Genomic DNA, 26,719 nt, shown 5'->3' with positions numbered 1-26,719 from the left:
TTACTGATAAACCGTCAAGTGAATGGAGGTGAGTCAGCTGTATTTAAACCTTTGGCACTGATTGACTTGAGTGGGCTCCTCTTGTGCTGTTTACGCTAAGTATCTGACGCGCTTCTCCCAAACTTTGTTAATGAAACATCATGTAAAAAATGTTTTGTCCATACAATCAGCGGGGTCCAATATTGTTTTGGACTCCAGTATTACTTATAACCCCTTTGTTTGTGTTCCACAGAAGAAAGAAAGTCACACAGGTTTGGAACAACATGAGAGTGCGTAGACTCTTGACAAAGTGATGACAGAGAATTTTTTTCTCTTTAACCCCTGCTATATTTTGAAAAGAGCACTGTCCATTTAAGAGCATATCTTGGCTTGGGTTGGTGTGTACACCAATAGCAGAGTTGTTTGTGCATAACAATTATTATTTCCTAGTGAAAAAAGTACATCAAGCTTTAATTAACGTTGAAGTGCCCAGTGAACTTGTGTGTATTTCAGAACACACACACAGTCTCTTTTATATGAACCCAGCTAATCATTCAAATCTATTAACTGTAACTCTCTGTTTTTACATGATTATCTAATTCAACATCCCAGAGGTCCTTTCTCTATTATTATGAGCACTTATTATTTTTTTTCTCACTGAAGCAGTATAATCTTTTCTGTTGCATATTTCAAACAAACCAGTTCTCCAGCTTCCATACTAATGTGATACATTTAATTTTATGTTACATTTATTTAACATTTTAATTTTAGGGTCTTTTTTTGGCTTATTGTCCATTAAATAAATATGTTACATCCAGGAATCCTAATAAATAACAGGTCCATGTGTTATTATTTTTATGTTTGCCGAATTGTGTGTAGATGACACTCATAGTGTAAATTCTTGAAGCAGCACTCCTTAATCACCTCTCATTTGTTTGCACAAACAGCATTCCTGTATTAAAGGCATAGTTTACTCAAAATTCTAAAAATACCTAAAATTCTGTCATTATTTTCTTTACCAGCATGCTGTTTCATAACTGTATGGCTTTTCACATTTAAGTGAACTATTCCTTTAACTCTGAGCATGTGGATTAAATTCCAAAATGTAAATAAATGATTTCCTTTGCTTTATAAATAAATAAGATGTAATTTACCTGGTGTTTGACTACATAGACTTTTTGTCAGAATCTTATTTTAATTAGCCAGAACAGAATAAGTTTTAATGTAAAAATAAATAAATACATTTTTATAAAGGAAACATTTGCATGCATAAACATGATAGTTTTGATATCACCATTAATAATCTAACTTTATTTCCCCTTTGTTTTAAGGTAAATTTCTTAACAGATTGATTGCTCTCATCAATAGATCTATTAATGTCTGAGATTTCTTGTCTGTTTTGTAAACTCGCACTGCCTCAAGACATATCATCACCACAGATTAATAAAGCCTTCATCGCATCAATTATACAGACTCGTTAAACAATTACAGAGTTAAACCGTGCATTTGATGTGGATTGCTCTCATTCAGCTTTTAATGGGACAGTTTTGTATGACTGATTTTATAGTATTTCGGAGGCGTTCCCGGGGGAAAGTTCAGTCGTCTGTTCTCAGTTTAGTCTTCAAGACTTTGTAAATGTATGACTTTTATTAAATCAGTAAACCTGAGGAAAACTAGTTTCACCACAGTTAAGGGTGTTAAGAATCCCATACTCTAAAAAATTCTGGGTTATTTGGCAAATATTGAGAAGAACCCATGCTGGGTTGTTTTTTGACATAGTGCTGGGTCAGTTAACCTATCAAAGGTTTGTCTGTTCATAAACAATATTTTTTATTCAATGTCAAGTCTTTTACAATAATGAAGTCTTCAAAAACCTTCAGTAAAATAAAAATTTTAGGATGTGACAGGAGCAGCAAGACCAGCCAATGGGAAAATGTGGGAAAAAAACTGCTATCAGTAAGCTGTTACAATTCATTAAATGACGTATATTCACGATTCTTATTTTCATGTTTATAAGGTTTCATCTAAATCAACTTTCCCTCATGCCATCTTGTTTGTTCGACATTTAGGTTTAAACCTGTCAAGATAAAACGTCCATGGTGATGCCGATATTAGCTGCAATTTTAAAGGAATACAATGTTATACAAACCTTAATTTCATTCAGGAAGTTTCCTGTCAGTTAGTTTTCTCTTAGGATAGAACACAAAATGACTGTGCAGACTACCCAACATGGGGTTACACTGTAAAGGGGTTCATCATTTGTATTGAAAGTAGATGACTTACAGAAAAACTACACAGCCCCTGGGTTGAAAATATAAAAAAAAATAACCCAATTAAATGACCCAACAACAACCCAGCATTTTTTAGAATGCACTTACATCATGATGCATTAATGTAGAATTCAAACAAGGAGTGTTTCCGTCAAAGACGTATTAGAGCCAGTAGAGCCAGAACTATCTGCCTCCCTTTTTCAGAAAAAAGGTCATTTGTTAGAACACTGACCCACTGTCCTATTACTCTGACCAAGATAAATTTTGTGTTTGTTTCTGTGGGGTGAGACAGGAAGCGATGTGTATTGGTAAAGCTCTTAGAGTCACAGAATGATCAGAGTATTGCTGATCTTTAATGGGACGTGGTGTCCTAGAGACAGCCTGAGCAACGGAGCACAGGTAATCTCTTTCCCCAAGGCCCCTCAAATCTACTGCTTTAGTCTTAATCTGACTGAATCTTCTTTTTGTCTAAGAGGGTGAGGTTAAGAGATAAGGTGTGTAGAAAGCAGAGCAGAGAACAGAAAAAAGTGAGGAAAATAAAGAGACAAAAGTGTGGAGACAAGCCATCATTCTGATGAAAAAGAAAAAACTTTCAGCAGCTTCTAATAACAACTACACATGACCTAAAGCTCGGATGATTTTGAAGGACTTAGGGAAGATAATGTAGCAACCTGTTAGTGGAAATATTGAAAATCTTTTATCTTTTCACTCGCTGAGCGGTCCTAATCCTCAACTAAACAAGCTGTAAGCTGCACTGATCTAAAGAGGAAAGCGTTTAGACACACGCTCACGCACGATTACATTCACGTCATTCTTCACAGTGGCAGTACAGTATAGCAAAAAGTTTGCCTGCTCTCAGATGCCAACAGAGCAACAGAGGAACTTGAGTGCCAGCGGCGACTAAAAGGATTTACAGCCGTCAGGAGCTACGTGCACATTCCTCTCGTAGGTTCCCAGGATCTCTAGCTAATTGTGAACAATGAACCCTAAAATTTTAGTGGTCTTTTTCAAATGTGATATACGAACTTGATTGACATCCGGACCACTGTAAACTTGGTCCCCTCTCTTGATTTTAGTTGACAGATTGTTTTATCCCTTAATGAACTTTAAGTACTCTCATCCGGTCCACTAGTTCAACACAACGTTTACCCATAATTTACCTAAACTATATGTAGAAATGAAAAAACATGACATGCCACAAGTTGCTCTTTCAGAGAAATAATTATCATACACTCTTAAAAATAAAGATTCCAAAAGGCTGTTTTTGCAGTGATGCCATAGAAGAACCATTTTTTAATTACCCAAAGAACCTTTAAGTGAAAGAAACAGTTCCTAAAAGAAACATTTTGAAGAACATTTTAAAAAATCTAAAGAACCTTTTCTGCATTTGAGAGGTTCCATGGATGCTTCTTCATAGAACCATTCATGCCAATAAAGTACCTTTATTTTTAATAGTGTATAGTTCAGATTTTTAAAAATGCTACTAGTAGTGTATATTTTTCATACATATTTTAGATTTCTTAATTCTACCTCATACTTAAACTTAAGAACTACCCTAGTAACTATTCACAAGCAGCACATTTGGTCTCTAAACTTAAATGTGACCATTGTTTGTTTATTTATTTCTTTATTTCAAATACGCAAATTGCCTCTGACTTGCAAATTAATGAATGTACATTGGTAGGTTTATCAGGTGTTGCAGGCTGCACACTTTTTGGCAAATCCCTGTAGAATATAAATTCGATTAAGTAAGAAAAAAAGTATATTTTGCAGGGTATTTTTAGTCAAAACACTGACTCAAGCAGGGGAAACAAAAAAGGCAACAAGGTTTGAGGCAGGAGGAGAATATTCAGGACTTTAGCCGAGATTAGTCAGTGCTGTCAATACCCCAACTGAAGACAAGCCTACAGGGGATCACATAGTGAAAAAGACTAAGGGACGATTACTTAAAGAACAGTAACACTATACACTCAAATGAATCCATGAATTAAAAAAAGCACAAATGAAGAATGTGGACACACATTACACATACTGAATGTTCCTGGTTTAGTGTGGACAGATGATTATAATTGCTGAAAAATGTTATTACTGGAGAAGCTAAATAAAGCTTTTTTGTGTAATTTGTAGCTGTTGCCCTTGACAGGTGCAGGTGCTGGTTTGTCTAGGTTTTGTATTTTAAAGAACTTTGTGTGTAATCACAGTAAAACTAGCTTCTGATTTTTTGGGAGCAGTTTATGGCACTGCAGGGGACGGTTGGGTATGAGGACTGTAATTATCGTTGTAGCGATGCACCGTGTCACACTTTTAGCAACGGTGGCCCAATGTGCTCATTTTGTGTGTGTGAGTGTGATAAAAGTGTGGTGTCAGATGACACACATCCTATTTCCTCTCCTGACACATGAACTCTGTTGTGTTTTTGTTTTGTTTTTTGTTTCTTTTGGAGTACAAAAAGGTGAAAGCTTTCTGGTTCTAAGTAGACAACAGAGAGATTCTCAGATCCCCGTGGTTCTGGACTGTGACCTATTCATTTGCATTTTTTGATGTATTAATGTTTGACTCACATTCTTATCTCCCTTTAGAATTATATACATTTCACTTAAGAGTCACTGGGAGTTTTTAGACAGAAACTGACTTGAAAATTTCAAGTTTGGAGACAGTTTGACTCGAGGTTTGGTTTGTAGGTGTAGGTATGTTTAGAGGGAAGGTACAGCTCCTTCTCTGGGTGCCTGCTTATGTAGAGGTATCTTTAAATGTATAGAATGGTTGTAGGTGGGTTTTGTGGAGATAATGTGCCAGACAAACTTTAGCAGTTTAGAGCCACAATTAGATCTTAACCTGTATAAAAGTTATCCACCTTATTTTTGCCATAGGAGCGGGTATAACCATTTGTAAATTTTATGGGTCTGGCTTCTGATCTTATCCACGTCCAGCTTTTTTATCTGTACAAAACAGCTTGTTTTGTTGCTTGATATTGCAAATTGGTGTGCCTTACCATATTATTTCAATAAATTATCCTAATTATGAACAGACTGGTTTGTAGTACGAACAGTTTTACCGTTTACTACATGTTATTCTTCTCGTTATTTCCCTACAGTAGCTAATGAACCGGTAGTCTCACTAATAGGCTTACTTTTGCATTGAAGAATAAGGTGAATAATGGCAGAAATAGTAAAACAGCTGTGAACATTTCATTTTATTTTATTAAATAACTTTTATGTGGTTGTAACTGGGTTGCACCATGAAAAGGTGTATTTTTTTTTACATATCTGCATACGGGTCAAAGATGTTAAGATGTCCACGTCAAAAGAAATTTACAAAAGTGATTTTATGTCCATAGAAAGCACATTCAATGTAAGTAAAGTGTCTACTTTTAAGGTTTTAAATAAGTTTTTGGGGAATAAAATGTCAAAATTTGGTTGAAATAATGTTACATTGTCATTCAGTGTAACATAATATTTATGTAAAAATTGGTTTTTCTGACTTGTACATATTGAAATATATAAAAGAATAAGGGAGTGTATTAATTTTTATTGTGTCTTACTGACAAATGGACATAACCAAGGATAGTGGCAAATGTAAAAAAAAAAAGTACAATTACAACTAATTAGTGTTTGGGGTAAAAGTAATTCATCTTTTAATATGTCATAAATTGATTTTTGTTGTAAATATGCCTGACGAGATTGTTACACTGAATTACATTTTAGTGGGTGTCATCTGTAAATTAGGGGAAAATGTATGATATTTATTTTTTGCTCAGAAAACAATAACAAAAATGCAATTAAATTAAAGAGAAAACTTTTAAATATTTTTTTTATAAAACAACAATTTAAAGCAGTATCCCACGTATTGTTTTTATGCTTAAACCCTTTTTTGTCTTTGACCCATATATAAATTAGGTCTGTCCGTTCTTTTTTTATTATTAAGCAATTATTTAGCAAGAATAAATTACATTGATCACAGTGACATTGAAGACATTTACAAAAAATTAATACTTTTAAATAAATACTGTTCTTTTGAACTTTCTATTGATAAAAAAAATCCTAAAATGTTTCCAAAATTAATAATAAAAATAATTGTTTCTTGAGCAGAAAATCAGCATATTATAATGATTTCTGAAGGCTCATGTGACACTCAAGACTGGAGTAATGGCTGCTGAAAGTTCAGCTTTCCCATCACTGGAATAAATGACATTTTAAAATATATTCAAATACAAACCAATTCTTTAAAATAGTTTTTGATCAAATAAATGCAACCTTGTAGAGTACAAGAAATATTTATGTGTATGCTGTATGTTTTGTCTGCATAAAGACATCAGGCAAAGCAGATTTACAGCTATTTTTACTCTTGTTTTCTTTGAATGCACCAACAACACAGATGCTTTGATGGTTATCAGATTCCAAATTTTTTGTTAAACATCCCATCTGGTTTAGATTTTTGATTTGACTTTTCCATTAGGAGGGTCTTTCTCCATAAATAACAGATAAGTGGGACTCTGCAGGGATTGTGTGTGTATGTTTACTATACTTTGGAGACAAATTTATATTCGCTAAACCTGCATTTGTAGTCATTTTTGGACGTGCTCGTTCAGGATAAAAAAGTTGTCTTTTTTATTCTAAAAAGCAAATAGTGTTCTATAAGCGGCAGTGCTGTGGGTTCATCTGTAGTCATCATAATTAGCAAAAATATAAAAATGTAAATATAAAATATAAAATGTTTAACCCAACCTTCTGGGTAGTTTTATTTAACTCAACTATTGCTTAAAAATACTATAGCTTTGCTTAAAATGAACCCAAAATAGGTTAGAAATTAGCATTTATTAATATGCTCAATAAATGAACATTTAAATAATTAAATAATAAACATATTAAATAAGTAGCTTAATGTATAAATGTTCACCTTTTGATTATTGCTGATGCCTCCGATTTTTAATTTACAATCTATTTTGGGTTCATTTTATAGCCAGCCATATTGTAATTTTTAAACAATTGTTGTTTTCCAAAAAAAATATTTAAAAGTTTTTTTTGTTTAATTTAATTGCATTTTTGTTTTTCTGAGCAAAAAATAAATATCATACATTTTCCCCTGATTTACATAAGACACCCACTAAAATGTCATTCAGTGTAACAATCTCAGCAGGCATATTTACAACAAAAATCAATTTATGACATATTAAAAGACGAATTACTTTCACCCCAAATACTAATTAGTTGTAATTCTACATTTTTTAAATTTGCCACTATCCTAGGTTTTTACTCATTTAAAACACAATAAAATGTAATATGCTCCCTTATTCTTTTATATATTTTAATATGTACAAGTCAGAATAAGCATGTTTGAATCTTTCATAAATATTGTTACACTGAATGACAATGTAACATTATTTCAACCAAAATTTGACATTTTATTCTCCAAAAACTTATTTGAACCCTTAAAAGTAGACATCTTACATTTAATGTGCTTTCTATAGACATCAAATTACTTTTGTAAATTTCTTTTGACATGGACATCTTAACATCTTTGACCCATTTAACTCAACTGCTGGGTCAAAACAACCCAGTCTCTGGGGTCCATATTTCACCCAGCATTTTTTTTTTTTGTTAGAGTGTATGGTATGTTTTCATATACAGTGCCCTCCAAAAGTTTGGAAACACCCCTGGCAAAGTGTGGTTTTGGACGATATTAGCATACTGTAGTGTAAATCATCTTTGGGCAATCCTTCAGAAGGCTTGGAGTAATATATCAAGTCAAAGTTTGAATAAACTGACAGCTTAGATGCCCAGATTATGCAGAGCTGTAATAGCTGCTAATGGTGAATATTTTGAGAAGTTTTTTCTATGTATAAACTGTTTATGTAATAAAATATGTTTTCATAGTTTGTGTTGTCCCTTATCAGTGCAAAATTATCCCAAATTAAAAAGGATTCATGCCAGTATTGTCCCAAACCCCACTTTTCTAGGGCGTTTCCAAACTTTTGGAGGGCAGATTGTAGATTGTTTAGTAATCATGTATATGTGTATTGAGCTTCGATATTAAACAGTCAGGTTAGATGAAAACTGTGAAAGAATATTAAGAACTTGGAACATAGTTAGGTAATTACATGTGTTTTAAGAATATCGATGGGTAGTAACAGTGAAAAATGTCCTTTTAAATGATTTTATAGCTTTGGCTAAAAACTACTGGTGTTTTTCGTAATTTGTCAGTCTCTTTTCTCATTAAATTTTTGCTCACTCCTCTACAGAAACGTATCATATTTCAGGTCCACTTACAGCTCTGACTCAGCTTTGTAACAGATGGCCTCACATTCATCTTCCTTGTGTATGTCACATACAGTGCAAAGTAATGCAGTCTCTTTAGGATGCTTGACTCTTGCACTCTGACTCTGACTGAGCCAAGACAGCACTGTAAATCCTTTGATGTCATCCGCAGCTTTCTTGGAGACTTCCTGCAGTATCTTTCAATCAGCTCTTGGGATGAACCTAGCCTGGGTAGATTGCCAGTGATGTGAAATCTTTTCCATTTGTAGATGAATTGTCGATGATCTTTCAGTGTGGATGTGACAGTGAAGTGATGGACTACAAAACGCTTGGAAACAGATACGAAACCCTTTCCAAGACTCACAACAGCCGAGACCAAACCAGGCCACATGTTTCTGATGTTTATATAAGGCTTCCTAGCCTTTCTTAATGTTTAAGTGATCTGAATGACGGTATTTAATGCGACGACAAAGGCAGAGGCGCACTAACCGTTACAAGTCTAAAATGCATTTCTGTTTATTTAATCAGTGTAAAATGGGATTTCTCATTATTGCTTTTTAACATGCTGACTAACGGCTTTATCTTTTATACTTTCAAAAGTATAGTTACATCACATTTGATTAAATAAGCATGCAAACACAATAACATGCTCAGAAAGGATAAGGAAAGTATTTTTGGCTCCTAAAACTCACTATCTGTTAATCTCCGCTGTGATATTTCGTTTGTGTTTGGGGTTTATTTGTCTTTCCTGTTCATTTGTTTTTGTTTTGAATGTTTAGTTGTGCAACTAAAGCCTTAATCGTCTTGTTGACAAAAACAAATAGACACGAGTGTGGCTGTAAAACCATCACACACAATACATCTGTTTGTGGTAACTGAGCGTCTGAATAGAGCAGATGGCGGTGGACAAGCGGTCGGCACGGCCCTCTTCCATGACACATTTGAATTCTGTGACTGTAAGAGCGTTTCACCTTTCGGACTCAAATGACACAGTGGATCAATTTACAACTAAATGCCTCCGATCTGTTTCTTGCTTACTCATACTGTCACGCTAGCGCTATTCTTCGTCTCATCCTTTCTCTCATCCTTTCTCTTCTTTGTGGCCGAGTTTGTTGTAATTGTTGTCTTCCTTGGTATACAGCTTAGAAATAATGAGTCCCGGGGGTAACATGATCAGCTCAATGAAAATATGATATATACTTTTTTTCTTAAAAAAACACTCCGAATTTTTTATAACCATATCAAGAAATGACAGAAGGGATAATGTACAGTCAAAAATATACCCTGATAAGTCTTGATCAGGTCTTGCATCATCCTGCAGGTCCCTGGTATATCACTTGTAGGGTTTATTTTGTGATTTTAGCTGCAATGTAACACATCTTTGAGCTCACTATATTTGTAACCTGCTCTTTTTTCAATCAAATCAAACATCATTCATTTAAATAAACACAAATTGAATACAAATTATATAATTGCCACCTTAAAGAGTGGCCTTTTAATGTTAAATTTACAATTTTAAAACAGAGATTTAAAAAAAGAAAGAAAGAAAGAACCTTTTTTTTTGTTTTGTTATCACATTTCTTCACAAACAAGTATTCCAAAATTTTATTAAGGTTTTTTTTGACAGAATTACAAAGTTTATTCAAACACACTACACATTAAGTAGTTGCCATTTTAAAATAAAATAAATAAATATCTCTAATAAATATACAACTCTTCAACACATTAAATAATTGCCACATTAAAAACAAAAACAGAAAGATTGCAAGCAGAGACTTGTCAAAAAATAAAGAAAAAAATAAAAAAAAATATATATATATATATATTTTTTTTTACAGTTTTTCGGTTTATAATCACATTTCTTCAAACAAGTATTCCAAAATTCGTTTTTTTGTCAGAATTAGGAGGTTTATTCAAACATCCTACACATTAAATAATTGCTATATTTAAAAAAAAAAAAAAAAAAACTGAAAAAAGAAACTAAGAAACTCTTTTTTTTTTATATTGTTTCCATTTTTTTTTTTTTTTTTTTTTACAGTTTTTTGGTTTATAATCTTCAAACAAGTACTCCAAAATTCGATTAAAGGTTTTGTTGTCCTACATATTAAATTATTGTCACAGCAGAGATTTTTGTCAAAAAAGAAACAAACAAAGAGAGAAATTGCAAATAGAGATTTTTGTCAAAAAGAAAGAAAGAAAATAAGAACTATTTTTTGATTTTATAATGTTTCTTCACAAACAACTATTCCAAAATTCTCTTTGTTTGTAAGTTGATTTGTTTGTTTCTGTCACTTCATGCCTATACGTTTAAAAAAAACTTTCAAGACTGAAAATTTCTAGCATCCATTTACTTATTCCCGAAAAGTCTCAAAACTGTTTTTCTGCGGGTGAGAGACAGAAGTCTTTATGCACATATCTGTCATTATGGCTTAAAGTTCACATCATTCAAAACTTTTCACAGATTCCGAGTGGAGCCCAGAATGCCAAAACTCTGCAACAAAACGTCTTCTCTCATGTAACTGTAAACTGTTCACTTATCTACTGCATTCGCTTTTGAGTGCTGACTTCTCACTCATCCGTGAAGTTTTAACACATTCACCTCGTTCCTCCGGTTCCTGCTCAAGTCTGAGAAGATTTTGTCAGCACTGCCATTTACCCAATTACTCACCTTCAGAGAAACTCCAGTGGATGACTTCACATGTGTTTTCAAAGTTTCGAGTTTCAGAATCGCCCAGTTGAGTCAGTTTTACTTTAGAGATAACGTGATGATGCATCTTCTCTCACGGGTGGACTTTATCTTTCGAGGAGTACTGGATACAGACATATGCTTGTTTAAACTGGCATCCGAAGCCATTGCGGTGCAAAGCTGATTTGCATCATTTGCATCCTGTTTGACGCTGAAGCAAACGTAGACATGCGCTTCATATCTCAGTACTACTCCGTACTGAAGACATGAAGACTAATTTAGGTGCAGGAGACAGTGTTTTGCAGCAGCGGTTTTTGCTGTATTTGCCATCTACATTATATTTTGCTTGTATTTGCCAGAATGGCAGGTTTATGTGTCTTCTGAAGAGAGAATCTCAGTGGCGGGGTCTTTGGCGCCTTGCCACAAGTTTACCGCAAACCCATAGGCTTTTGGTAAACCACCTCAGGATAAAGTTATAATTTCGCTCTCTCCTCTTCTCTACCTCTTTACTTCATTTTAGACCACAAGCAGAGAGGCTCCGGTCTCTCGTCAGCAAAATTGGAGCCTCCTTTTTGTGGGGATCTCAGAGGGCTGAGTCATTTTCATTTCGAGTTTGTCCTCTTATCCAGCAACGAAGAGCTTTTTAGGCATTTAAATCAGCTGCCTCAGAGATTATTCAATTTTTTTTTTCTTAATAGAACTTGTTTTTTACATTTTAGATCGGCGTTAGTAATGCGCCATTAAAGTCTGCGAGTTGTAAATCATCTCCAGCGATAGTCTTTCATTCCTCACCCTTGCGCTGCCCATTGAATAATGAGCATCTCTGATTTATAATTCAGAGTGGAAACTGTGAGTGTTAGGCATCATAACAAAAACCACAGGCACTCAGTGCAAAACTCTCGCTACTGTAGCAACTAATTAAAGCGCACGCACATGCACAGAAGCATGCACATTTACATCTTCATTTAATTCACTTTATAAGCAGCAGCCTCGGAATACAGATGGTTTTGCTCTGCCGTGTTTGTCATAGTTAGCAGCCGTTTCTGCTGAAAGAATGCACATCCGCAAGTATTAGGTAAACGAGGCATGTTTTGCATTCTTGAATGACTGTAGTTCTGCTTCATGTTACTGAAATATATCAATGCAGTTACGCTAATCCTGCCATGTCCTTTGTTGTAGTGACTGCTGAGGGAAAAGGATGTTGTCTCAGGTGTGTTTTGTGGTTAGTAATCTTTCTTTGTGCTGACTGGCAGGAGATAATGTGGCAGAGAGACTAGCCGTTGCACTGCAGGTTTTATCCTCGGTTGTATAATAGAGATATTCAAGAGCAGAAATAAGATCATGCCAACCTCATTATTCAGAGACCACCTGCTCTATTGCCTTCTAAATAATATGTGCTAGATAAAATAAAGGAGTGTTCCAGATTAATAATGTGTTTTTGTGCAGGTTGAATTTACAAAGGCGTACTCCCGCTCTGTTTATTACAGTATATTGCTTTTGGTTTTTTGCCGCACAGCCCGCAAGCTGAGGAAGATCGGACAGATGAAAGGTCCGGAGGAGGTCGGCCCCGCTCAGGGCACGTCAGAGACAATCCAGTGCCTGTCGCCCAAGCCCAGCCTGACGTTCCACTCACAGTTGATCTTCCTGAACATCCTGGAGGCCATCGAGCCCGAGGTGGTGAACGCCGGCCATGATCACGCTCAGCCTGACTCGGCATCCGCTCTCCTCACCAGCCTTAACGAGTTGGGAGAGAGACAACTTGTCAAGGTAGTGAAATGGGCCAAAGGACTTCCAGGTAATTGAAGCATGTCAAATTTTTACTTATTGCAGTTATGCAGCTTTGCTTTTTATAAAGGGGTCTGTAACGTGATGCTCAAAAACATAGCACATTTGATTACACTTCTTCTATGATGAGCATGCTTTTAATTTCTGGATCAGAATTCATCTGAACATTTTTGATAGAAATATAATTTAAAAAAAAGCACAGTTTTAACAAAAAGTAGATATATATATATATATTTTTATTTTTTTATTTAAAAACAAAAATCAACAACACTGCTTTACTGCTTATTATTTAAAAGCTTTTGTCCAGTCATGTGGACAAAATCATGCAGAAATCAGCAGAAACATAAAACAGGAAATGAGAGGTAATGAGAGGAACCTCTTTTTTTCAGTCTCAATCAGTCTCTTATGTCATAACATTTGACTTTTTCATTACAAGACAAGGTTAGTCAAATTTAATGTGTTGCAACCAAACACTTGATATATTTGTGACCCTGGACCACAAAAACTGTCATAAGGGTCAATTTTTTGAAATGGAGATTTATTCATCATCTGAAAGCTAGTAGGACAATAGGATAGGATATTTTTGAGAAAATCATATTGAGAAAATCAGCAATTAGCAATGAATATTGCTAATCAACAATTAAGTTTTGATATATTTACGGTAAGACATTTACAAAATATCTTCATGAAACATGATCTTTATTTAATATCCCAATGATTTTTGTCATCATTTTTGTATCTATTATTGTACAAAAATTGTACACAAATTTAAAGGGGTCATAGGACGCGATTTCAAGTTTTTCTTTGTCTTTGGAGTGTAACAAGCTGTTGGTGCATATATAAGATCCGTTAACCTGTTGAGCGGTACGGTCCCACATATGGGATTCTAATTTCTGTTTCTCTGGGAGTACGGTCCCACATTGGGATTTCGAACGTTCGGTGACGTCCCGCAACTGCCAAATTCAAACTGCGCTGAGCCAGAGACAGACGAGCTCTGCGCTTGTCATATAATTACAACTATGCAGTATTTTTAATCACAAAATGCTTATTTTAGGTTTCAGACATTTAAATACACATAAGTACTAGTAAAACAAGACATTTAGAGTTTGTAAAATACATACAGATGTCTATGGAAGCAGCAAATAGCAGTCCATTCAAATATAATTTGCTGATGTGTTTTATTCATATCACATAAACATAGTGTAAAGTAACTAAAAAGTTCACTCTATTCCTCTTCCAGTTCACCAGCCGCTTACTTGCATGTATTTCGGAAGAAACTGATGAATTTATATGCTGTAAATCCGGCTGACAGGACTCTCTGAACGGTAGTGCGAAGAAACATGGCGGCACCCATCTCACGTTATAGATCACGATCCAGGTCATTTCTATAGGGTTTTAAACGACAAAACACACTAATTCACACATATTTGTGAATCGGAATATCAGATAGTTCATGACATGGTGAGCAAGTGCATGAATATTTTGAATAAAAAAGTAAAAACAAAATAAAAGCGATCTATCATACAGTGTTATTGTGTCCATTGAAACAATAAGGGGAAACGTTCTAAAACAACGGTCGCTTAAAAAAAAACTCACTCTGGGGGGTCAGATAGAATATTTAAAACTCACCAGTGAAAGGGTTAAGTCACAAAGATTAAAATCTCAAACCCAAAGAGATATTCTTTATAAAAGACTCAGCCATTCAGACACGCCCCCACAAATTTACGTCACTGTGTGGGAAGATTTGCATGGCACTGCCTAAATGTACACACAAAGAAAGAAGGCGTAACTTTTATTCTCGCTGTAGTATTGTTGCCGCTGCCATGTTGTGGAGACACTGTGTGTTTCACTGTGAAAGCCAAACTACTTTGTTTGGCCTTCCAAAAGAGGACACGACTAGAAATCAGTGGTTATCACTGTTCCAGAACAGTATAACCTAAATATTCGAGTATGTGCAGCGCATTATACTAAGGACTGTTTCCTGAACCTGGAAGAGTTTGCTGTCCTTCCAACTTTGCAAGGACAGTCTTCTGACTCGCAGCCTGTAAGTACATTTTCACATTTAAAGAATTTGCTACTGACTATTCAAATGCGAGTTTTAAGCAGTGTAGAGTAGTGCTTGTTTGTCATTTCTACAATCACAAATGCAGACATTGTTTTATGTTTACTTAGTATCATGCCTGTGGCACAACCCAATGCATAAAAAGACAGTATAGATCAATATAAGCAGTAATTATGTCCCCACTAACAAATGCAAATAACAAATTATTGTCTTTGTCTCGTCACGTTAAATTATAGTAAGGGGTGTAACATTTCCGTCAAACCCTTTTCTTCAAACCAAGAACAACGCACTGGATAGCTCGTTTTAAGAACAATGAGCTTTGTAAAAATCGAGACGTTTCAGAAAGGCAGAGCAGAGATCATCATATGACCCCTTTAATTTGATTTTTTGGGTGGAAATTTTTTTTTTAAACTTTTGTTTATTAATTAAACATTTTTTAAAAACCATACGAAACCAACATGAATACAAAAACTACATTTCGAATAAACTAGATTTTTAATGAATCTTTCTTTTTCTTTATTTGTTACATGCTTAATATTCATTGACACAATAGTATCCTGCCTGGTGATTCAAGTCGGAACATCAGTAGAGAATTATTTGGATATTTTTTTTTTCCCAGTGATTTAATTATGGTTTGTATTTCCAGTTCAGAGGCTGGAGAGGTGTTGTGTAATCTACTTCACTCTAATGGCTTTGATAAATGGCTTTTTGAAAAGCAAAGGCAGACTTCAGTCGTATGTAAATGTGCAAACAGCAAACCATCAAATACTGAGAGAAATATAGCGGGAGGGGCGATACAGAGAGAAAGGGGTGTGGCTTGACAAGACCATTTTTTGAAGTGTGTGATCGGTTGATGGAATCAGGTTGATGTGATTGGTTGCAGTTCTCCAATTTCCTGTTATTGATAGCATTAATAAAACTGTGAGGCCTGGCATTTTAATCTGCACTGAATCCAGTGATGAATGCGCTATGAGGGAAGTGAGATCAAGTTTATCCCAAAACATTCTGCATGTTTCCCCTTTGTTTCCTGTGGTGCATATGCTGTCTAGTCTCCAACAAACTGTTTTGTTTGGTTAATGTACTGAAAATCCTCCTTTCAGATTGACATACTTTTTTTTTAAGTACTGTCATGTGAAGTCTGATTCATGGCATGAGCTAGAGGAGCTGAAATAGAGTCATAAATGAAGTTGGTCTAAAAAGCAGCTGACAAACTGTAAGCTACAGCCAGCAAGCACAAACCACAAATATCTCTGCCATCTCTCCCTCTCTCAGGTTTCCGTAACCTGCATGTGGATGATCAGATGACAGTCATACAACACACCTGGATGGGAGTGATGGTCTTTGCTCTGGGTTGGAGGTCCTACAAGAACGCCAATGCACGGATGCTGTACTTTGCGCCAGACCTGGTCTTCAATGAGTCAGTCTCATTCTCTTTCTCATCCGCTCCGATCTTATTTGCCTGTGTTCTTTTGTGTCCGGCACCCATCCGAGTTCTGCATTGTTGCCTTCTCTGTCTCATTCCATTTTCTTCTTCTGTCCATTTGTTTGTCTTGTAAATGTACTAATCCATCATTCCTCACACTCATTTTTCTTTCATTTTTCCTCAGCGCCTGTTCCATCTCTCTGTCTACCCCTCTCTCTTTCGCTTTCGCTCTCTCTCTCGGGCAGGTACATATCTTTTGCTTCATGCACACAATAACAGTCTCGTCGTGGATGCTTCCAAGATTCATTTATAATTTACTGCTGGCTTATTATGGTGTGGAGGATCTTTGTCACAAACACAATCCCAGGAGAGATTGGATTTTTTGGGGGGCTCGCATGCTCTCAATGGCCTTTTTCACCAATGTCTGAAATAGAAAACTTTCTTCCTAAATGCATCTTGGCCGTATCCCATACCGCTAGTGCTGAAAGAAATTGTGTTTTAGGCATGAAATACATTTCATTTAGTGAGAGATTAGGGAGTCATTAGATGACTGGTAGTGTTTTATAATTAGCGGCTGTTGTGAGACGTTTCTTTGTTTGTTTCTTTCTCTCTGTGTATGTCAATTAATCTGCCCCCTATCTGTCAGTCGTAGGATGCATATCTCCAGCATGTACGAGCACTGCGTTCAGATGAAGCACCTCTCGCAGGAGTTTGTGCTGCTGCAGGTCACACAGGAAGAGTTCCTCTGCATGAAGGCCCTCCTCCTTTTCAGCATCAGTGAGTCTACTGCTGTGTTTGTGTGTGTGTGACAGACTTTTTCTGCCTAAGTACTTGTGGATACTAACACCTAATGACAGATTAAAAGTAATCATAATAATAGTTAACGGCCTACTTCCTGTTTTCTGTTGTGAGAAATATAAAATGTGTTTTGTAACTTTTTATGTGTAATAAAAAACTGAGTCAAGTTCTTTAAGTAGCTAACATGAAATGTCTATATCCAGCATCTTGAAATCCTTAGACTGTATTCAACAAATCAAATCAATTTTGACAATCTTGTGAATGTATATATGTGACCCTGGACCACAAAACCAGTCCTAAGTCGCTGGGGTATATTTGTAGCAATAGCCAAAAATACATTGCATGTATTTTTGATTTTTCTTTTATGCCAAAAATCATTAGGAAATTAAGTAAAGATCATGTTCCATGATGATTCTTTGTAAAATTCCTACTGTAAATATATCAAAATGTAATTTTTGATTAGTAATATGCATTGTTAAGAACCTAATTTGGACAACTTTAAAGGTGATTTTCTCAGTATTTAGATTTTTTGCACCCTCAGATTCCAGATTTTCAAATAGATGCATCTCGGCCAAATATTGTCCTATCATAACAAACCATACATCAATAGAAAGCTTATTTATCGAGCTTTCATATGATGTATACATCTCAGTTTTGTAAAATTTAACCTTATGACTGGTTTTGTGGTCCAGGGTCACATATTGATATTCATAAATTGCAGTATCACTTATTTCTTAAATACTTATATACTTATTAAAAGCCAAAAACCCTAAATGTAGCAGTGTTTTGTGCTCAACCCTGTTACTGCATGATTTTCCTCAATTACAAAAAATATAATTATAAATGAACAAAAAGTTTAACCCCCAATAAACTAGCCGTTGCTGAATAATAGCTTAATTCTGATATAATTTGGTATTTTATTTTTATATTATTGAATGTTAATGCTAGAAAATATTAATGACACAAAATACTTTTAAGCTAAAAAATACAATTTATAGGCCTTATGAAACTTTTAATTTTTGTAGACTCTGTCTTAATGTCTAAATTAGAAAGTATTATTCAAAAAGCATGTGTAAATAATTGAAATCATGAAATGTACACAATTTAACAGTGATTTATAAAAATAACATTTTTTTTAAAGAACTATAAAAGAAGTTTTTTCCCCTTCAAATTCAGTTGTGTTTTCCATTATTTTTTCATTTTAATGATATCATTAAATTTAAATAATCCAAATCATCTCTAATCAATTAATTTATTATTATTTTATTGTATTGTATTTACTTGTTTTACTTTATTTGTATTTAATACTATATTTTACTGGTAAATAATTTTTCTGATAAATATTCCTTTAGAAAATAATGTTTTAATAATAATTTTATTTTATAAATATAATTTTAGTAGTAGTAGTAGTAGTACTATCATTAGATTAGGTATGTTTCTGTCACAGTTTCTTCAAGTTAAACTGACCTTTAATTTTGATCGGTTTGCTATGATTGTATATGATTTGATTATTGTTTTTCTCAAACCAGTAAAATGCTGATGAAGTGACTATTACTGACCTACTTTTGATTTATTTATCCCAAATTTGGAAAATTCTGTGACATTCAGCGTTATACAGTAAATACCATTTTTATGACTAGACTACCCGATTCCGTCCACATGTTCCACATTGCGGAAATCATAGGGCCCGAAATTTAGTTTGACCTCCTGAAGGTTAAGTACTTCCTTTGACGGAGCATTTATTAAAAAAGCAAAAAGTGACTTTTTTTTCAAACTTAAAGTGTTTAGATTATTTTAAGAATTTTAGTCCCTTTCTACCCTATTTATAATGTATTTACTATTTGTATTACAAAAACAAACAGCCACTACCACAGTACAACAACACAATATCAGAACATTTTAATGACAACATCATCTTTTTTCAAGTGTTTGCAAGTACGTGTGCAAGTTCAGGTGAAAGTTTTTATTTCCGTCTCTACAGTTCCAGTGGAGGGGCTGAAGAGTCAGAAGTATTTTGATGATCTGCGTCTGACATATATAAACGAGCTTGATCGTTTAATCAACTATGGCAGGAAGACCAACTGCGCCATGCGCTTCCAACAGCTGACCCGACTGATGGACTCACTGCAACCAGTTAGTAACACACATACACACACAATCACATACACAAAAAAACATGCACAGAGACACCAGTAATGGTGTCAGTAATATCAATTAACACTATACTTTATTCAGCAAGGATGCATTAAGGTGATCAAAAGTCACAGTAAAGACACTGAAAGAAGTGAAAAAGAGAAAGAACATTATGTGTCACATAAAGGCTTTCTGTTATTTTTAACTTTTTTTAAATCATATCTTATTGGTTTACACAAAAATATAAAGCACAACATTTTTTTTCTACATATATTTTTCATGAACACTGAAGACTAAAATAATGACTGCTGAAAATTCAGCTTTGTATCACAGGAATAAATTACATTTTAAAATATATTAAAATACAAACCTTTACTTTTGAATTGTAAAAATATTTCGTTTTTACTGTATTTTTGATCATATGACTTCTTTCAAAACATTACAAAATCTTACCAACCCCAAACTTTTGACCGAAATGTATATTTCCGTACACAAAAACAGGCAAATTCGCTAAAAAGTTGTGCTACTTTTGTATGCACGCCTTTTATTCATTAACTATTTGCAATCCAGTTTAACCAGCTGCTAAATACGCTGAAATATCATGCACTATATTTAAATTAATTCATTGTCATGCTTTCCAGCACAAACACACCATTTTATGTAAATTAGGCTCATTATTGATGCACCTTATTCACAACACTCGGCGCTATTTGCATTTGGCAGATGCTTTGATCCGAAGCGACATACGTTGCATTCAGGGTATACATTTAATCAGTTCAGCCATCCCTTAGGACTTAAAGGGATGGTTCACTCCAAAATTAAAATGCTGTCATGATTTACCCACCCTGAAGTTGTTTCAAACCTGTATTAATTTGTTCAGCTGAACACATAAGATGATATTTGAAAGAATTTGGGTAACCAGACAATTCACGGTAGCCACCGACTTCCATAGTTTTTTTTTTTTTTTTTTTCATACTGTTAAAATCAGTGGCTAACGTCAACTGTTTGGTTACCCACATTCTTCAAAATATCTTCTTTTGTGTCGAAGAAAAGAGATTTGGAACAACTTTAGGGTGAAATGATGACAGAATTTTAATTTTGGGGTGAAATATCCTAAACCCTTCAAGCTACTGTAATGCCTAATTTACCTAAAGTTGCACTTTTGCCATTTGAGTAAATTAGACAGGAAAAGGAATTTTCTAAGCAAGACTTTTGTGTACATTTTTTGTTGATCATGGCAGCAAGAATTCATCAAATTATAGAGAAGATCGTTACGACCAGAAATATATGCTATCAAGCACACTTTCAGCATTTTAAAGAGCCAGTTCAGGTGAAAGCTATACAATCGCAGTTTAGTATGCCAGATTGTGGTGGTCTGCTGCATCACTCTGACTGCGATGAATCTTATTCACAATTCATTCTTAGTGGATTTTTCCTGTTATTTTAAACATGATTTTCTCAACCCTTTCATTTTTGCAAGATGTCAATTTGCTTATTCTTATCTCTCCCTTCCCCTCGTTCTCTCTCTCTCATTCTCTTCCTCACCCAGATTGTTCAGAAGTTGCACCAGTTCACCTTTGACCTCTTTGTCCAAGCTCGGTCTCTGCCCACAAAGGTCAGCTTTCCCGAAATGATTGCAGAAATAATCTCGGTCCAGGTGCCAAAGATCCTCGCCGGCCTGTCTAAACCAATCCTGTTTCACAAATGACAAGACTACACCCCTGAACCACTGATCCATACCCAACCCCACCCAGGCCACGTGAGCCAGTCAGTTTGGCCTAATCCAGTTTGATCCAGCCTAAACCAGCCTGCGATGCTTTTAATCTGGACTCGAATCGAGTGATGGGACTGAACGCTACAGATTTTTTTTTATTTTCGTTTAGAATTTCTCCTCCTCTCTCCCTCCCTTTCTATATCAGTCTCGTCTCTCTCTCCTTTTGAAAAATGGCCCTGAAAAGTAGCGGGACCATTACATCATTACAGTTGTCTATCTTCTCCTCAGAGATCATTTGAGCTCATTTTCTCAAACTGACAGCATGGTGTGAAGCAGGTTTTGTTCTTTCTTTCGACCAGCAGTTATCCTTCAAGAGTTACAGCACGTTGCCTGGTGGACAGGTTGGGGAAAAAATATCACACTGACGTTTCATCTGAGCCCTTAATCAAAAAGAAAAAAAAGGACATTACGCAGATCTCTATCAGAGTCTGTGACCCTGTCTCTAATCTCTATGCATCGCAGGATAAAAAGATTTCATTTATTGTCCGTGACTTGAGAGACCAGGACAAAGCAAAGCAGCATGCATAGAGGAATACATTCGAACGTGACAAAACCGTGACAGAATCGCTTGTGACTTGAACTCTTCTTAGTTAGAACAACACACTACTAAATACAGTACAGTAGTATTTCAACAGTATGGAATTCAGTACAGCAGGTTGGCTATCAGTCTCTTCCCTGCTTTATTAGTTTATTGATTGTAAAACAAGTGCTTCATTCATTTCTTATGAAATGTGGAGGCTCTTTATAAAAGCTTTTTAAAAGGCATCATTCATTTGGGATCAGACAATTTGTGACTTTTTCATTTAACTGGAAATCTATCACAGTTGGGTTTCGCCACTAAGAACGAAAGGACAGCACAAAAAACAAAAAAACAAAAAAAACATCTCACAGTTATCAAGAGTTGCCTCCTCCAGACAGCAGACTTTTGTTAAGACAGGGCTCGGTGCCCTCTTTTGCAATCTGGATATTTAAGTGCAGGTTTTAGGGTATATTGTTGACAGTTTGTACATAGAACATAAATACAGCAGTGCTTGGGTCAGCATAGAAGATCTTCAAATATATACACACACATATATATATATATATATATAAATCTATGCATGCTGTCTTCATATCAATCCATCAACAAAACAACAAACAAATAACTGCATGCTAAAGCCCTAGATATTCAAACAAACCAAACTGCATTTCCAGTAAGCTAAATGGATATTGTTAGGAAACGGGATTGTTTCCCATAAGGCTCTTATGAAGTTACTCTCTCTCTCTCTCTTTCTCTGTCCTTAATGGAAGATTTGGCAAGGTAATGTTCTTGTATATATATGTAAAAGTTAAGCGTGGTTCTTTTCAACCTTTCTGTGTGCTAATGTATGGATGTAGTCAATAGTTTTACAGTACAGTTTCTTCTCTTTACTTTATAGTAAGCGCCACCGAGGGATTTGTATTTTTCCGTGCTAGCAATAAATAATCACATGCTTAACACACTCTTTTAACGAGCACTTTTAGAATACCAAAACATGCTTCAAATGGTGCACAGCTTTAAAAAAAAAAAAAAAAAACACACACATAAAAAAGAGCTATGCGTATGTGCTAACATGGGACAGTACTGTTATTTTATCAAAAACTCGTACCAAATATCTTAATCACCATCAACTGTCGCAAATCAAAGACAAGTGGTGCTAAAGCTCTCTTCTTTATTCACGAGAGTGTTAACAAGATAGCTCACCCAAAAATGAAGTGTCATTTACCCACCTCAAGTTGTTCCAATTTCTTCTTTTTTTTCTTTTTTTTTTTTTGAATGTTAGTAACTGAACAGTTTAAGCTGTTTGGCGGCCAACATTCTTGATATCTTATGGACCTTTTTTACATTTCCGGGTTTCTCATAGCGGAAGTCGTCATAGTTGGGTAAAATCCGAGAGCAGTGAATAGAAGAGTACCACAAATATATATTTTTTGCATTCCCATTTGCTCAAATAGGAAAAAAAAAACTGTGTTTTCACGACTTTCAATCAAAGGAAAAAATTGAGAGAGACAGAAGAGAGAACGATGTCAAATTTACCTTCCCTCGCATAGACGCGGCATTAGAAACACCCTAGCATAAGCAAGAACATTTTTTTTTGTAACTTGATGAAAAGGTGATATAAAACCGAGTATAGTGTTATAAAATATACATACATTTAAAAAAAATCTAAATATGAAAAACTTTCAAGGATTTATGATAATGATGACCATTGAAACATCTTGTGAAAAGGGTCCATTCAGTGTTCAATCCACCTTTTTCCGGAACGCGGAAGTCTTGCCCGACTGGAAAGATGCTTAAAGGAGTAGTTCACTTTCAGAACAAAAATTTACAGATAATGTACTCACCCCCTTGTCATCCAAGATGTTCATGTCTTTCTTTCTTCAGTCGTAAGGAAATGGTGTTTATTTGAGGAAAACATTTCACGATTTCACTCCATATAATGGACTTCTAAGGTGACCCCGAGTTTGAACTTCCAAAATGCAGCTTCAAAGGGCTCTAAACGATCACATGCGAGGAAAGAAGGGTCTTACCTAGTGAAACGATCGGTTATTTTCTAAAAACATTTACAACTTATATATTTTTTAATCTCAAACGCTCATCTTGCCGAGCTAGACAAGACGAGCATTTGAGGTTTAAAAGTATATGAATGTAAAATTTTTTTTAGAAATTAACCCATCGTTTTGCTAGATAAGACCCTTCTTTCCTCGCCTGTGATTGTTTAGAGCCGTTTGAAGCTGCATTTTGGAAGTTCAAACTCGGGGGCACCATAGAAGTCCATTTTATGGAGAGAAATCCTGAAATGTTTTCCTCAAAAAACATAATTTCCTTACAACTGAAGAAAGAAAGACATAAACATCTTGGATGACAAGGGGGAGAGTACGTTATCTGTACATTTTTGTTCTGAAAGTGAACTACTCCTTTAAATTTTCGATCTCTCGTGTTTCTAGTCAGATAAACTCAAAATAATTTCCGAGCACATAATATAACGTTACTCATATGAAAATGGTTTGAAAGGGGTTTTAATGAAGCGACGCAGGTTAGTTTCATTGAAAACAGATGAGGGCACTTGTCTTACATACAGCTCCTGGTCAGGGCGAAGTTTGAGGGATTTTGTCCACAAAATTATAAGAGCACACGATATTTTATAATTTCACAAACAGTATTTTAACTTGCAAGCCATGCATGCTTGTGTTTTTTGTCATAATTTATGCAAGGCATACAGGGACACGGACAGATTTGCTGGTATTCAAAACAAGTACTAGCTTATTCCCTAAGCATGTTTTTATATTTAGTTTTACTGAAAAGGTTTCAGTTTAATTACTTAAGTCTATTTTTTTAACCAAGTTTTAAAAGTGATAACTATGGAGACCAGAACACGAGAGCACCCAAAAGGAAATTAGAATCCAACATGGCGGTGCTCATCGGTTACTCGGGAAAAAGGTGGATCTTCATCTTACAGGTTTGGAACAACATGAGGGTGAGTTAATGATGACAGATTATCCTTTTTGGGTGAACTATCGCTTTAAACGAGACGAAAGACAAAAAACAAGGCATATATGTATTTTTTACTCCGCTTTGGCTTCAATTAAAGCATTCTCTATTTATCTGTCAGAAAGGAACATCTTTACTCGCTTTCCTCATACTCCGGTGCAGCGTGTATTTTCTAGACGTCGTGTCAACGTTTTTTCCTCCGCACGCTCTCCGTTTCTAAATGATTGAATAATGCCTGCAGCGTTATGTATGTAGATTACTCTTTAAAGAGCCCCAAAATCGCGCCGCTGTGTTGTCTTTGTCAGGCCTGGGGTGACCTGGGGTGTACTTTCGGCAGAGCACGGAGTTTTCCGCCGAGTTAAAACGACGAGATGTGGTTTAGCTGCTCGAGCTCTTGTCGCCGCGGAGCATGTTGACGGTTTAAATGTGCCAGGCAGAGAAAGGCTGTCAGAGACAGCTCCTCTGCGCTGACAGCACCGAGCACCGCGCAATTACACGCAGGTGTTTACCCATTTAGACGGCCCGAAAGCACTCATTAGAATTTGCAGAACTCCAAACTGCACTTTTACCCTGCCAAAAAAGAGCTCATGACTTTCACCACAAAGACGCAGCGCTTTAGGACGGAGCCGAAGACAAAAAGTCTGATCACAAAGTCGTTCGGTAGCCGGCGGACTTTCAGAGTGGGGGGGCCCTTGCATGTAAAAACACCGATGTATTTCATTCATACTCGACTTTGCGAGAGACTCGCTCTCTCACTGTCTTATAATATTCTGTTTACAATGGAAAGCCTGTAATATGTCAGTTAGCGACACTCAGATGTAACACCTCGTTTGGCTCGCGCTGCGCTCGTGAACCGACTCCTGCTCGAATGATCCATACGCTGATTTGTGACTTTCTTAACACATCTCTTATGAGCTATGATGTAGACGTTTGCGTGTTGGTTTTCAATTAAAGTCTTAGGATTTACTGTTACTGTGTGCGGTGTGGTCAACCAATAGCAAAAGCATATGTGTATGTTTATATGCGCTCTTGTAAATCTGTTAGCAGCCTCTGCTTCGCCGCCCTTGTAGGTACAAAAAAAGGAGAAGAAAGCAATAAGGACATTTTTGGTGTCTTTTGCAAAATATTGAATTTGGTCTGTGATGATGACAAAAAAAAAGTTTGCTTGGATCCTTCCAATGTTTCTGCTCTCACACGAACAAGAGAACCTAGAGTCTTAATAACAGTCTGCATGTCACCAGGATGCTTCCTGTGGTTATAAATGGGTCTTTCAGTACAAAAGGGAGAAGATACAAAAAAATCTCACTGATATATTTTCCCCAGCAATGAGGAAAGTAACTTTCTAATGTGTGTAATATCTTGACCTAAAGTTGTATGTTAAACTGAGAGCCAAACACACTGGTTTAATGAAACCATATGAATCGTTTGCAGGCGGAGCTGTTTATCTATTTATGTCCTGTTTCGGCTTTGTAAACCATATACAACTCCCATGTATGTGACAATGACTTGGTTTTTTAACTCTCTTCGCTGGCTGATACGAGCAATTACACGACTAATCATTAGCGAATGCTTTTTTACAGCTTTTTTCTCTTGTGTGAATAATTCCTGTCTTTTCCTGGTGTTATGGGATATTTTTCGCTTTTCCATATGCAGAACTGGAGGAGCTAGATAGTTTGGCTTTATATGACTAGAAGATGAGACTCTGGCTTCTTAAACGATGTTTGTTACTTAAATCTTTGTAACTTTATAGTCTTTTTTTACAGCAGTTGTGTGAGTGGGTGTGTGTGTGTCTGTGCATGCACGCTTTTCGCCGATTATTTTGTACTGCTATGTAGTGTTGTATTGACAGTTGTTAACTGACGTTTTCTTTCGAGCAGTTTGCCAACTGATTTCTACTTCTATGGAAAATCGCTTCTCTGATACCTGTTGTGTAGAGCCTGTGTAAATTGGGTTTGTTTGTGTTTTACCGCTTTCAATTCAATAAAAAACTTTACAAAATCTTGAAAGCGTTTCTCTGCAGCTTCTTCGGCAGACACACCCTGAA

At 35.6% G+C, this 26,719-nt stretch overlaps 1 protein-coding gene across 1 annotated transcript in view; it reads left to right on the top strand.

The window, feature by feature from the left end:
* Nucleotides 1-26,681, top strand: part of ar (androgen receptor) — a 77,456-nt gene extending 50,775 nt beyond the window's left edge. Inside the window, exons 3-7 of the mRNA XM_073839668.1 lie at nucleotides 12,706-12,984; nucleotides 16,309-16,453; nucleotides 17,106-17,236; nucleotides 19,239-19,390; nucleotides 20,940-26,681. Of these exons, the coding sequence (XP_073695769.1) occupies nucleotides 12,706-12,984; nucleotides 16,309-16,453; nucleotides 17,106-17,236; nucleotides 19,239-19,390; nucleotides 20,940-21,098 (866 nt within the window). The 3' untranslated portion in view covers nucleotides 21,099-26,681. The remainder of the gene's footprint in view (nucleotides 1-12,705; nucleotides 12,985-16,308; nucleotides 16,454-17,105; nucleotides 17,237-19,238; nucleotides 19,391-20,939) is intronic.
* The last annotated feature ends 38 nt before the right edge of the window (nucleotides 26,682-26,719 follow it).

This window comes from Garra rufa, chromosome 5 (genome assembly GCF_049309525.1).
Source record: "Garra rufa chromosome 5, GarRuf1.0, whole genome shotgun sequence".
Taxonomy (NCBI): Eukaryota; Metazoa; Chordata; class Actinopteri; order Cypriniformes; family Cyprinidae; genus Garra; species Garra rufa.
Note: the sequence above shows the minus strand (reverse complement) of the source record. Positions and strands in the feature narration are given on the sequence as shown.